At 59.7% G+C, this 12537-nt stretch overlaps 3 protein-coding genes across 3 annotated transcripts; all 3 read left to right on the forward strand.

The window, feature by feature from the left end:
- The first annotated feature begins 3371 nt into the window (after window positions 1–3371).
- B0T15DRAFT_521439 (uncharacterized protein) lies at window positions 3372–4732 on the forward strand. Its single transcript, XM_062868559.1, has 4 exons — window positions 3372–3829; window positions 3903–4252; window positions 4352–4378; window positions 4488–4732. The coding sequence occupies exons 1-2, from the start codon at window positions 3446–3448 to the stop codon at window positions 4233–4235; spliced, it is 717 nt and encodes a 238-aa protein (XP_062727205.1). The 5' UTR covers window positions 3372–3445; the 3' UTR covers window positions 4236–4252; window positions 4352–4378; window positions 4488–4732.
- An 829-nt stretch (window positions 4733–5561) lies between these two features.
- B0T15DRAFT_521449 (uncharacterized protein) lies at window positions 5562–8255 on the forward strand. The gene is made up of 5 exons (XM_062868560.1): window positions 5562–5934; window positions 6085–6112; window positions 6188–6370; window positions 6466–6611; window positions 6674–8255. The coding sequence occupies exons 1-5, from the start codon at window positions 5766–5768 to the stop codon at window positions 7867–7869; spliced, it is 1722 nt and encodes a 573-aa protein (XP_062727206.1). The 5' UTR covers window positions 5562–5765; the 3' UTR covers window positions 7870–8255.
- Window positions 8256–8791: 536 nt separating this feature from the next.
- Window positions 8792–11777, forward strand: B0T15DRAFT_75219 (uncharacterized protein). The gene has a single exon (XM_062871277.1). It carries the CDS (start codon window positions 8927–8929, stop codon window positions 11675–11677), a length of 2751 nt encoding a protein of 916 aa, XP_062727207.1. The 5' UTR covers window positions 8792–8926; the 3' UTR covers window positions 11678–11777.
- Window positions 11778–12537: the final 760 nt, after the last annotated feature.

A 12537-nucleotide genomic window follows, 5' to 3' on the forward strand; every position in this document is an offset into this window, starting at 1 on the left:
GGAGAAACTGAGTTGCCTCCTCTATATCACCCGTCCGTCTTCGCTCCCGTCTCCTGCCACTGAAGTCCCTCATGCTCATCTCCCAGCTCCCCGCAAGACCCAAAGAACCTTTGCCGCAGGTCTCCCACGAACCCCGCCCCCTGGCATCATCACTCGTTTGATACCATCCCTCCACAGAATACCTTATTCTTGTCGATCCTTCCGTTGAACTCTGCTTTGGGCAGTAGCCCTATTCCGTCTTCATCTTTTCTTCGTTCTTCGCCCTACGGGTAACAGCTTGGATCCAGAACGCTCCCCAGAATGAGGGTTTCCGGAGTGGTTGGCTGCCTCGTGTCGGCCGCCGCCGTCTTCGGCAGCGTGCCGAGTACGCTCGCATACAGAAACGGTCGTTGGGCCGGCTTTCGGCAACCGGGCGGAAAGACCTCTCCTGGCACGGGATCTAAAGACCATGCGCGCTTCCAGAAGATCGAGCCGAGGCAGACGGAGGCCTTTTCCAACCCGCCGTATGGGCCTCCGCCTCAGCCAGAGACTTCTTCAACGCTTGATGGTGGTAAGAAACCCTTCTCTTAGACATTTGCTGTTCATAAATAAGAACTCACCCACTCGGCTAGGATACGGGCCCCCTCCTACGAGCGACTTGACCCCTACCACATCGTCATTGGCCACCGCACCAGACAGCTCAGATGGTCCGGTCACTTCGTCTAGCGCGGCCCGTCAGAGCACCAGCAACGTGCCTGCGGGGGGCTCTTCTTCCCCTTCGAGCTCCCAGGCCACCGAGAGTCCCTCAGCGCCCACCGGTTTCCCTCAGAACAGCACGTCCTCTGGCACGAGACGGCGCACTACCGTGTCTACGAAGTTTACCATTACCGTAACGGTGACGAACAGGCTCACCCTCACGAGAACGCCAACGCCAACGCCAACGCCGCCTTCAGAGAGCACAACTAGCGAGGCAGCACCGCTTCCTTCTTCCACAACGTCAGGGGCACCCAGCAGCAGTACGACAGGTGCCGGAACGGAGTCGTCCTCTGTGGCGCGGTCCTCTCCGCAAACGCCAAGCAGTGCGGTGAAGACGTACACCTTGTCCACCGTCTCGGGCTCTATAACCAGCACAATCCTGTATACCTCGAGCGTTGACGCCATCACGGGGACGATCAGCAGCACCGTCACAACGACCAGTGGCGGTGTTACCATCACCACGGTCATTCCCATCTTGACGACCATCACCATCACTCCCACCATCACGGCGCCAGGCCCCAGCAGCTCAGTGCCCGACGCACCCCCGTTGTCGCTGCCCACATCTCTACCTCGCAGCGGGTCAACCGGGCCGTCAAGCCTGTCCTCCACAGCACCGGTGGCATCCTCCACTCCGAGCGGAGTGTTGACGGTTCCGTTCCCACTCCCCAATTCCACCTACGCGAATCCGACCGGGTTCCTCCCGACAGGCACGCCGCTGCCGTCGAGCCAGGCGTCTACCAGTGGCCCCGGAAGCACACCGGAAACCGGCACGTCCCCTTCTTTTCCCACAACTCTCACGGTCCCTACACTCCCCAGTACCCTTACGACCCCTTCGATTCCCACCACTCCTTCGACTCCTGCGGTGCCGTCGCTGTCAACCGCCCCCACAGTCCCTACAATTCCCATCCCCAGCACCCTTACAGTCCCTGCGTCTCCCACAACTGTCGTCACTAGTTTCCCGACGTCTTTCACCTCATCGTCAACTCCCCCTTTCCCGTTCTCGAATTCCACTTCCGGAACGGGGCCAACAGGCATAGCCCCTTCCGACGGGCGAGGCACCGTTCCGCTTTCCACCGGACCCCAGGACACAGGAGCGCCTACCGGCAGCACCGCGAGCGTCCCATACCCGCCGAGCTCATCGCCACACTGTGGCGGACCGGATTGCGAAACCACGTCGACTCTAGACACAACCGCCCCTGTGTCCGGCACTGATACTCCGGCACCGAGCATCCCCATCTCGGCAACCCAGTCGAGCTCAGCGCCGGACTCGCTGTCGCGGACGTCGACGAGTATTGACTCGGGAATATTGCCGACCAGCACGCTTCCATTAATAAGCACGACCGGCCAGAGTCCATCGGGAACGTCTTCGGCGCCGATCCAGTCACCGCCGTACCCCATCGGCAACTCTTCGCTCACGGCGGGACCAACCGACGGGCTAACCGGTACCGCTGGACGGGGAACCGCTCCTGTCACCTCAGCAACGTCTCAGCCAAGCCTCCCGCCTTTCCCGCTGAGCAACTCTACTGCGCTGTCCGGCCCCACGGGCGGTACGGGACTCCCGAGTAGCCCGCTTCCCTCGTCTGAGACGGTCATCCTGACAGCAACGCCTGGCCTCTCGTCCAGATGTCCCGGCTGCTCCGACAGCACCGCTTCCCAGCCCTCCACAAGCGAGAGTGTCGTCACCAGTGGACCGGTATCTCCGACCTCATCATCGTTGGGCAGCACTTCGGTGCCTCTGAGCTCGGGGGTGATTGGAACCGGCACTGGCCCTGGTGTCCCGGCCAGTAGCCCGCCGTTCCCCTTGCCGAACGCCACTACGCCCTTGGCGACAGGCACCGGCGGGACTGCGAGCTACACCTCTTCTCCCGTCTTGGGTACTGGTACTGGGTCGTCGAGCCTATCGTCGGTGTTGTCAACCCCCCTTCCGTCTCCGTCTGGGACAGGCTCCCTGCCGGTAACCATAATCACGTCTACACCAGCAGCAGCACCCCCGTTGACAAGCACCCTTGGCTCATCCGCTCCCCCTTTCCCCCTTCCCAATTCGACTGTGCCGTTTGGAGGGACGAAGCCAAGCGGCTGGCTTCCGGGAACAGGCGGACCAACTGAAAGCTCGACGGGAGCATTGCCACCCACAAGTACCGGATTGGAGTCGAGCTTGTCGAGCACAACCACGTCCAGGTCCAGGTCGACCTCGACCATAACAACGACCGTCACAATCCCTTCGTCCGTCGTGACCACTGTGACCGTGCCCACCCCGACCGGCGGCCAACCGTCTAGCTCCGCCACCGGACCCGGCGTCTCTTCCACCAGCGACACAGACGGCATCACAGGCACCTCGCCGCCAGCATCACCCCCCTCCTCCTCTGCGCCGCTCCCACCCGTGAGCTCCACATCGCCGGTCGACACAACAACAGGTGTCCTCCCGACAACAGGCGCCCGGAGCACCGCGCCGTCCTCTGCCGTCCCGCAGCCCACCGCTCCGCCCCCCCTCTCCTCCATCGACACCACCTGCACCACCTCGGGGACGATAGCGCCGTCGCCGTCGCCCCCCGTTCCGGTCCAAAACGGGACCACGACTATCGCATCAGCATCGTCACCATCATCATCTCTGGACACCACCTGCACAGACGGCACCACGCCCGCGACCCAAGCCCCTCCTTCTTCTTCTTCTTCTTCTCCTCCAGCGACCACCACCCCGTACAGCGAGACCATGACCGCCCCGCTCCCGGCGGGATCGACTTCGTGCAACGAGACGGGTATCGCCTCTGCCACTGGGCCTGGGCCTGCGCAACCACCAACAACCACGTGCCACGAGACCCCTTCCTCGTCCTCAAGCGTGGTACCGATAGAGAGCGCGACTTCAGCTTCAGTCTCAGCCTCGGCCTCAAGCTCAACGTCAACGTCCTGCAGCGAAACATGGCTCACCTTCACCATCCCGGCGACTACCACCGTCGCGGTGACGCTGAGTGCCCCGGCCTCGGGCTCGGGCTCGTCCTCCTTCTCGTTGTCGACCTCGACATGCACCGAGACTACCCTGCGGACTGTCACTGTCCTGTCTTCGGCGACGGGAGGCAGTAGTGGTGGTAGTGGTAGTGGTATGTCAAAACTTCTAAATTGTTCTTTTTGAGGGAGGATGACCAGGAAACTAACGAGTAAGTTTGAATGCAGGAGGACCCGCCCCGTTGAGTCCCAGCAGCAGCAGCGGCTTCTTCACAACCGGGACAGTCACCCCCTTCTTCCCACCATCTCCATCTCCGTCGTCAGTCTCGGTCTCAGTCTCATCAGAGACGCTGTCGCCTCTTGCGCCGCCTCAGCAGCCGCCGACGTCGCTGGCACCACCACCACCCCCCAACAACCCCTTGGACCCGGGCGAGGGGACGCTGGACCACCGTCACACCATCACCATCTCGGGCCCTCCTCCTCCTGCTCGCGGTCATCATCAGGAGCCGACGGGTACTACAGCTGCTGCCGCTGCTACTGAGATCTTTGTCGTTGGATGAGGGGTCTTTTCCAGTTTCAGTTTGGAATAAGGGAGCTCTCTAGGTTAGGTTGTTTTGTTTTTGTTTCGGGAAGCAGCAGCAGTTTGATGTTTGAGGGAGGGAGGGGAAACACGCACGGGTCTGAAAGGTGTGGTGTCTCTCTTCTGATGATGACTGACCTTATTAACTGACATTCGCTCGACTTGTTTGTTGTTTCGTTTTCTTTTCTTTTTTTCTCTTCTTTCTATGGATATTTTCGGACACATAACAGACCTGTCAGCTTGTGGGTATTTCCATATTTCCTTTCTCATATTGCCCGGGCGCGCGTCTTGGAGAGGGATTTCTATGAGGGGTAGTATGGCAAGAGAATGCAATGTACGCTCGTTGTGTGTGTGTTCACCGTCGCTTTGCCTCGGACATGTCGGAGAATGTGAAGTCCGTCGTGATGTTGTATTGTTGTTGATCGCACTCGGCATTTAACTATTAGGAGTTCAGGGGTTCTTCGGACTGTCACTTGCCTGTCACTCAGTCAAAACCCTAACCCTGCATCATGCCCTCGATCCTGCGATGCAACGGTGGTAACTTACAGCATGTCTTACTCAGCCCTAACCGACAAGGGTTTAAAGCACATTGCCGGCGCACATCTGAGTCCGACTCCCGACAAAGCGGCCTTTTATCGCCTTTTTCGCCCTGCCGGAGAAAACCGCTGCTGCATGATGCATCCGATGTTGCGGTTGGGCTGTAAAAGCTCCGTCCACGGCGAAGGGGCCTGAGGCAGGGAAGTGGTCCTTGCGCGAGCACGTCATCGGAGCTAGAACCTTTGGGGACAACGACAAGTCGCATCTTTTTTCCTTCCCTCCTCCGGCAGAGCGTTGTTGTCGTTGCAACTTTGCTGCCGTAAGCAAGAAGGCTTTCTTTGCTTGCTCTCCGTTACACCGTCGGTCTGCTTTTGATGTTGGTTGCTAATCAACAAGGCACACGTTGTCCCTGGGAGTGCACCAGTAGTAACATTGGGGCACCGTTCATGCTCCTTTGGTCATATACCACAGTAGAGTACAGATTTATTACTATAATAACACCCACTGGCAAGCTGAAGGGGGTGTAAGTGAAGCCACCGGCAAATGGGAGATGGGGATCTCGATTAGAAAATCCACTCAGCCAGGATTGCGGGCGTTGCTTGGCCGAGTCACGCACCGTCCATCCCATACTCTGCCCTGCTTCTTGACGGGAATGGACGCCGCTACCGGGGCCTGAAGTTTCAGTCCTTCGGTCCGTTAGCTTGCCACATCGATAGGATGGAGATCTGGGGACCCGCGGGGACGGCAAAACCGGAACGTAACATGCCTGCTGTGTACTGTGTATATATCTTGCGCTTGACCACCATCTCCTCTTAATAAGACAACCTTAGTCCACAATGCTCGTCTCTCTTTCTCTGCTCCGCCCACCTTCGCTACCCTGATCTATAAGTATCTAGTCACGCGGCAATCCGTCGCGTTGCAACCCTCTAATTTCGCTCACCAACTCGGGATCTCAGATCGAATATCATCAAATATGGCGAACGCTCCCCACGGCGGCGTGCTCAAGGACTTGATTGCGCGGGACCTTCCTCGCCACGCCGAACTTGCGGCCGAGGCAGAGACCCTTCCGGCACTCGTCCTCAGTGAGCGCCAGTTGTGCGACCTTGAACTGCTGCTCAATGGCGGTTTCTCGCCGCTTGAAGGTTCGTCAACATTAACCCTCCTCAACGCGGTGTCCTTCGCCGGAAGGTGGGATGGTGGGGCTCTCATGAACCCCGCCATCGGCCTGCTGTCTTTGCCCCCGTACCATGTACGCAAGGCACAGCAACACTAAATTGTTGACTGGATTGCAGGTTTTATGAACGAGCAAGACTATAATGGGTACGTTTTTGCAAGGAAAACGAGCAAATTGATCTTTCCGCGGGGGGGGGGTGCTAAGACATTGTTCACTGCCAGGGTCGTCAAGGAGAACCGCCTCGCCAGCGGCGCGCTCTTCAGCATGCCCATCACGCTCGATGTGGACCAGGAGACCATCGACGAGCTCTCGTTGAAGGCCGGCGCGAGGATAACGCTGCGGGATTTCCGCGACGACCGGAACCTGGCCATCCTCACCGTCGAGGACGTCTACAAGCCCGACAAGTAAGCTACCGTCCCCTTTGTCCCAAGACTTGCCAAGGGTCGCGTCATCCCGGGCTGCTATGGCAAAACTGATGTGCTGACCTCCGTAACACCAGGGCGTTGGAAGCCAAGGAGGTCTTCGGAGGGGACGAGGAACACCCTGCGATTCGCTACCTCTTCAACACTGCCAAGGAGTTCTACGTGGGCGGCAAGCTGGAGGCCATCAACCGGCTGCAGCACTATGACTTCGTCGAGTTGCGATGTAAGCGAGCCGATTCCTAGGGAAGTGAGTGGGTTTGAGGGGGGATGCTGACAGCAGTGTAGACACTCCTTCCGAGCTCCGCGCTCACTTCGACAAGCTCGGCTGGACCAAGGTGGTCGCCTTCCAGACCCGGAACCCCATGCACCGCGCCCACAGGGAGCTGACCGTCCGCGCTGCCCGCTCGCACCATGCCAACGTCCTCATCCACCCCGTCGTCGGCCTGACGAAGCCCGGCGATATCGATCACTTCACCCGTGTCCGCGTCTACAAGGCTCTCCTGCCGAGATACCCCAACGGCATGGCCGTGCTCGGCCTGCTGCCCCTGGCGATGCGCATGGGCGGCCCGCGTGAGGCCATCTGGCACGCCATCATCCGCAAGAACCACGGCGCCACACACTTCATCGTCGGCCGCGACCACGCCGGCCCTGGCAAGAACAGCAAGGGTGTCGACTTCTACGGCCCCTACGACGCGCAGCACGCCGTGGAGAAGTACCGTGACGAGCTCGGCATCGAGGTGGTCCCCTTCCAGATGATGACGTACCTGCCGGACACCGACGAGTACGCGCCGGTCGACCAGATCCCCCAGGGCGTCCGGACATTGAACATCTCCGGCACGGAGCTGCGTGCGCGGTTGCGGAGCGGGCGTGAGATCCCCGAGTGGTTCTCGTATCCCGAGGTCGTCAAGGTCCTCCGGGAGTCGCACCCGCCGAGGTCGCGGCAGGGCTTCACCGTCTTCCTGACGGGCTACCAGAACAGCGGCAAGGACCAGATCGCGAGAGCGCTCCAGGTCACGCTGAACCAGCAGGGCGGCCGCTCCGTGTCGATGCTGCTGGGCGAGACGGTCCGCCACGAGCTGTCGTCCGAGCTCGGCTTCAGCCGCGAGGACCGCGACAAGAACATTGCTCGCATTGCCTTCGTCGCCTCCGAGCTGACCAGGTCCGGTGCTGCCGTCATCGCTGCGCCGATTGCCCCCTTCGAGCAGGCGAGAAAGCACGCCCGTGAGCTTGTTGAGAAGTATGGCGACTTCTACCTCGTCCACGTGGCGACGCCGCTCGAGTACTGCGAGAAGACGGACAAGAGGGGCGTTTATAAGAGGGCTCGCGCCGGCGAGATCAAGGGCTTCACCGGTGTCGACGACCCGTATGAGCCTCCCGCCAAGCCGGACCTTGTGGTCGACTGCGAGAAGCAGTCAGTGCGGTCCATCGTTCACCAGATCATCCTGCTGCTCGAGGGCAAAGGTCTCTTGGATAAGTTTTAACGCGATTTTTTGGTTATGAAGACTAAAGCTTGCCGCGGCGCCATCAGCCGAGATTTGGTTACACAGACGTTTTCTGCGATTCTTTGTGGAAGAGTATTGCTTTTGGGATCCATAGAGTCGGCACGTGGCATTCTGCAGGTTAGACCTTTAAATAGAAGGCAAGATGGATTCATTCCAAGCCTGCCAGGTGATTTATCGCATCAAGTAAAGCAGACACGCGGCGCCGACGCTAAAGCCATGCTTTCGGCTCCGTTTGGCGGTTGGAGGACGCAAAACCATTGGGCGCCTCACCCGCATCCTGCGGGCGGTCAGCGCGTAAAAGTGATCTTGCAGTGCTTGACAATGAGGAGTCAGGCACAGGGTCCAATTAAGTTCCAATATCTAAGGTAGTCCTCCCACATACGAACCCGCTTGGAGATGGAAGTGGTCACATCGAATACGACTCTGCCGTTGTGCTGTGTGATGTCGCTATCCGTACCTTTTCTGTGCTTCGTCGAGTGAGACATGCAGTGCTCAGTCGAGCTCGTTTTCGACTCCTGTCGGGAATTCCAAGCAGCGTCAACAGCAACTGGCGGTCCACCTGCCGAACACATCAGACAGTGTGCAGATCTTCGGTTTACACACTATGGCGTTCTTCAAGCCCACTGTAACTGTTTGACATCTGGTTGCCAAGTCTTCAAGGAAAGCTCGAGGGCACCGTGTGGATACTGTCTTGACCGCTTCCGAATCCCTGCCCAATGGGCATCACCAACCTCTCTTGAGAGAATCGATCGATTTCAGGCATGACAGCTGGGCAGCCAAGTTACGAGTTCTCAGCAACTTCGCCATTTTCCGAGAAACGAATCAGTTCTCCCTCCTCAGGAAACACTGCCGCGACGGCTCTAAATCCTGGTGATACAGAGCCCTGGTTGGTCGCAACATCTGACCCAGGCCGAACCAACATCAAGCTTCTCCTGCTCTGCGCCGCATTCACCGTGCGGTTACGTTGCGTCCGGCAACCGCAGCCGCCCCGTCCTCCCGTCTCTAAGGCGGGTGCGTTACCCTGACATGGTCCATCATGTTTTCCTCTAAAGATCGCGATGTCGACGCTGTCGACGACCGCCCGCGCGAGAAGCCACACCGATCCAAGTCCGAGCGGATTCACAGAGAGCGCGATCGAGAGAAGGACAGGGATCGGGAGCAGCGCAGAAGGGACAGAGATAGATACGGGGACGGCGATAGTGTGCGGGACAGAGATTCTCTGCTTTCGTCCTCTCACCGCCATCACCACCACTCCCATCGATCGTCGACTTCGTCGAGGTTTTCCAAGCTGAGGCCGACCGATAGCGAGAGATCGCACCGACGGCCGAGAACGAGAGACATGGACAAGGAGCACCCGGACGATAAGTCGGCCGCTGCAAGGTCCATGATAGACCTGGTGCCGGAGCTGGCAAGGGGCGTGGAGAGCGAGCGGGGCAGCTTCCCGTATCCGTCTTTCAACAAGGCGCACAGCAAGGAGCTCCTTTATAGCAAGGAGGATGTCTCGGCGCCTGGTGTCAGAAAGGCGGACCCTCTCACACCAGATGCTACGGATCTCGGAGGCAGTGAGATGAAGCGGTCCAAGTCGGTCGGCGCCCCTCCCGTCGCCCGGAAGAACTCGACAGCGCGGGAGAATGGCCGCAAGGAGGACAGGCCACCGTCACCCCCCGAGACGGACCTCTCCGGTCAGAAAAAGAGACCCGAAACTCCAGTGTCAGTGAAGGAAGCAGATGCGTCAGAAACGAGGCCTTCGTCTAGGGGCTCCTGGGTCTCGAGGTCCACTTCCAAGCACGAGTCCAAGTCGAGACTCTCGAAGGCGTCCAGCCAGGCGACCTTCGTCATGCGGCCGGCACCTTCAGTCAGGGCGCCACGTGGCGACGATTCCGGAGCAGCGAAATCTGAGATAACCGACGCGTCTACGCTGGAGCCGGGCTCGACAGCTACAACGCTACCAAGACGGAGCGCTTCCATGGCCCAGCAGCCACCTGTGGATGCCGCGGATTCTTCACCAGAATCAGCCGTAGACACTTCTCCCAGGACACCAACACACACCCCTCACTTCCCGCCGCCTCTCATGGCCGAGGAGAAACATCACTATACCACATCCGACGTACCGACTCCTTCAGCAACCCCGGCATTCACTCCAGCCCCCCCGCCTCCACCGCCGCCGCCGCCGCCTCCGCCTGCACTTAACCTTCAGGAGGTTCCCCGTGTGGACTACCTCCTGCAGAATGGTGGCTTGCCACAGCCCGTGCCTAGACATTTCCTCGCCGTTCTGCCGCGACAGAACGGTACACGGCCGTCCAACCCCCCACTCCAAGGCGCCGAGACGCTCTTTGCACCCTTCTTCAACCTCCTGCAACAATACCAGACGGTACTTTCAGGCCACGGCTCCATCGCCGTTGCGACCGGCCACCGGACCGTCGCTCGCCGGCTCTTGGATAGGTTAGAGAACGTGTTCTCCCGGGATCTTCCGCCTGATGGCTGCCCCTGCGTGGTGTGCGAGCGCTCAGGGGAGCCCCATAGGGGTTTAGGATGGGGAGAGGTGCTTGAGAGAGTGAGTGGGAGGGTAGACTTGCCGCCGTGGCCACCATTCGACTTCTCGCTGCTGAGCAGCAAGGCGGTCGAGGATTTGGCCGACATCCCGCCACGGCCATCATCACCGGTCAAGATGGATCCGGACATTGCTGAGGAGTTTAGAGAACACTATCTCCGCCAGACCAAGCGAGTTCGGGCGGCCGTCGACAAGTGGATGTCCAACGTCGAGAAGACTGCCGCTCCGCCGCCACAGGACGTCGACGACGAGACGCTCGCCTTCGCCATCCTCACCAACCTGGAGCAGGAGGACCGGCCCTACTTCAACGCCCTGCTTGCCGGCTCACGGGAGCTACTGCCCGCGATGCGGGCCCCTACCCCAATCCGCAGACCCCGCAACGATTTCATCGTGAAGGCCGGTCTCTCGCTCCAGAGGTTATACCGCCTGCCGCAAGCGCCGCGCGACGCCGAGACAGCCGTCTACCTCGTCAAGAACCCGGGCACGCACGACCTCCTCTACACAATATCCGACATCAGCACCTCCGAGTGGGAGATCCTCACTTCGGGCCGCTTCGACGGCTTCCTCTGGTCCGGCGCCGAAGACGACACCACCGTCCAGTTCGGCGAGGGCCCGTCACGCCTGGCGACGCCCGCAAGCGGCATGTTCTCGCCTTCGCGCATGATGAGCCCCACAGGCCCCGCCGGAAGGGGCCCAATGTCCCGCACCACGACCCCGTTCGGGCCCTTCTCCCGCGGCCAGACGCCCGCGTCCTTCATCAGCGGCGTGTCGGCCGCCTCGTCGTCGGCCCCGTACCCTTCCCGCGCGGCCGTCACGCACGACGAGGAGGTCGAGGTGGCGACGCTGGCCGAGCTGGAGCGCGAGATCTTCAACGGCATGGAGGCGCTCGAGGACGCGTTCGAGAAGCTGCACGAGCAGGCCATGGCGGTGCGCGATGGCTTGCGGCGGCGGGGCGCCGCGCTGCAGATGAGTCTGCAGCAGCGCAGGGGCGGGTTCGGCACGGGTCGGGGTATCGATGTCTTGCCGTTGTCTGGGTCCAGCGGCACCTACGATCGGCCGGCATGGGCGGACGAGGAGAGCATAGATGGCGCGGATAGCGAGTGGGGCGGGGACGATATTAGCGAGCTCGCGCCGGATGACTCGGCGAGCCAGGTCAGTAGTAATCGGTTGAGGCGGCCGAAGCGGAGGAGGGAGCGGGCCACGCCAGCGCCGATTGAGGAGGAGGATGAGCAGTGATGATTACTCGGGATGAATCATTCATGACTAGGCATGGGAAATGGCACCGTATACCAACTTGGCTTTTTTCAAGGCTGTTGTGACGTTTCGTGTTCTTTGGCGGTTTGGATTCCCAAGTTTTCTCATTCTGGCCATGGCGAGCGAGGCGTTGGCGATACCTTTCAGTTGTAGTATCGTTTGGGTGTGTCTACTGGTGCGATTCAAAATGTGTCTTTGCTCTGTTTGATGATCAAGTATATAGGTACAATACAATACCTACATACGTTCATTCCCAAATACAGCAGATTCCTCGGGCGGGCCGTGGCGATGGGGGATGAACATCCAGATGAGTTGATCCTGGGTCTTTCTATCCCTTTATGCCTTGGGAGCATTTGACATCCGTTCCGCCCCAGCTTTTGAGGAGCATAGCACCTGGATAATGTGATAAGACGAGTACATGCCTGGACAGCCGACATTACGGGTCTTGGAAGACTGTCGCCGGGCTGGAAAGGCGAGCTCTTGTCTCCTCCCTAATGTACAAAGTAATTGACACTTTCAGTTGATAGCGAAAAGGAGGATCGGACGCTTGGCATATGTGTTGATGTGGGGCACACTTTCATGATTCTGGGCTTGGGGATCTCAGTGGCTTCGTTCTTTGATTCCGCGAAGGGGCCGCGGGCAGGACCGTCTGACCTGGGAGAACTATGTGTGTGTCTAGACTGGCTTGTGTTCTTCAGACCTACATAAGTAGGTACCTTATCCTATCAACGCCATTTTGGGGACTCTTCCTCACGATGGCCACGACTCACGAGGCACGAGGGATCCGATCCGGTCAAAGGCGGCCCGCCCCGCGGGCACAGATCACCAAACTTAAACGGCTA

Source organism: Chaetomium strumarium (genome assembly GCF_033439665.1).
Source record: "Chaetomium strumarium strain CBS 333.67 chromosome Unknown B0T15scaffold_1, whole genome shotgun sequence".
NCBI classification, from domain to species: Eukaryota; Fungi; Ascomycota; class Sordariomycetes; order Sordariales; family Chaetomiaceae; genus Chaetomium; species Chaetomium strumarium.

Bases quoted from the DNA above. Each gene is read 5' to 3' on its own strand.
- B0T15DRAFT_75219 (XM_062871277.1), top strand. From the start codon at position 8,927: ATGTTTTCCTCTAAAGATCGCGATGTCGACGCTGTCGACGACCGCCCG.
- B0T15DRAFT_521439 (XM_062868559.1), top strand. From the start codon at position 3,446: ATGACCGCCCCGCTCCCGGCGGGATCGACTTCGTGCAACGAGACGGGT. The intron at 3,830-3,902 runs GGTATGTCAAAA...AGTTTGAATGCA, and splicing joins GTAGTGGTGGTAGTGGTAGT to GGAGGACCCGCCCCGTTGAG.
- B0T15DRAFT_521449 (XM_062868560.1), top strand. From the start codon at position 5,766: ATGGCGAACGCTCCCCACGGCGGCGTGCTCAAGGACTTGATTGCGCGG. The intron at 5,935-6,084 runs GTTCGTCAACAT...ACTGGATTGCAG, and splicing joins CGGTTTCTCGCCGCTTGAAG to GTTTTATGAACGAGCAAGAC. The intron at 6,371-6,465 runs GTAAGCTACCGT...CCGTAACACCAG, and splicing joins GACGTCTACAAGCCCGACAA to GGCGTTGGAAGCCAAGGAGG.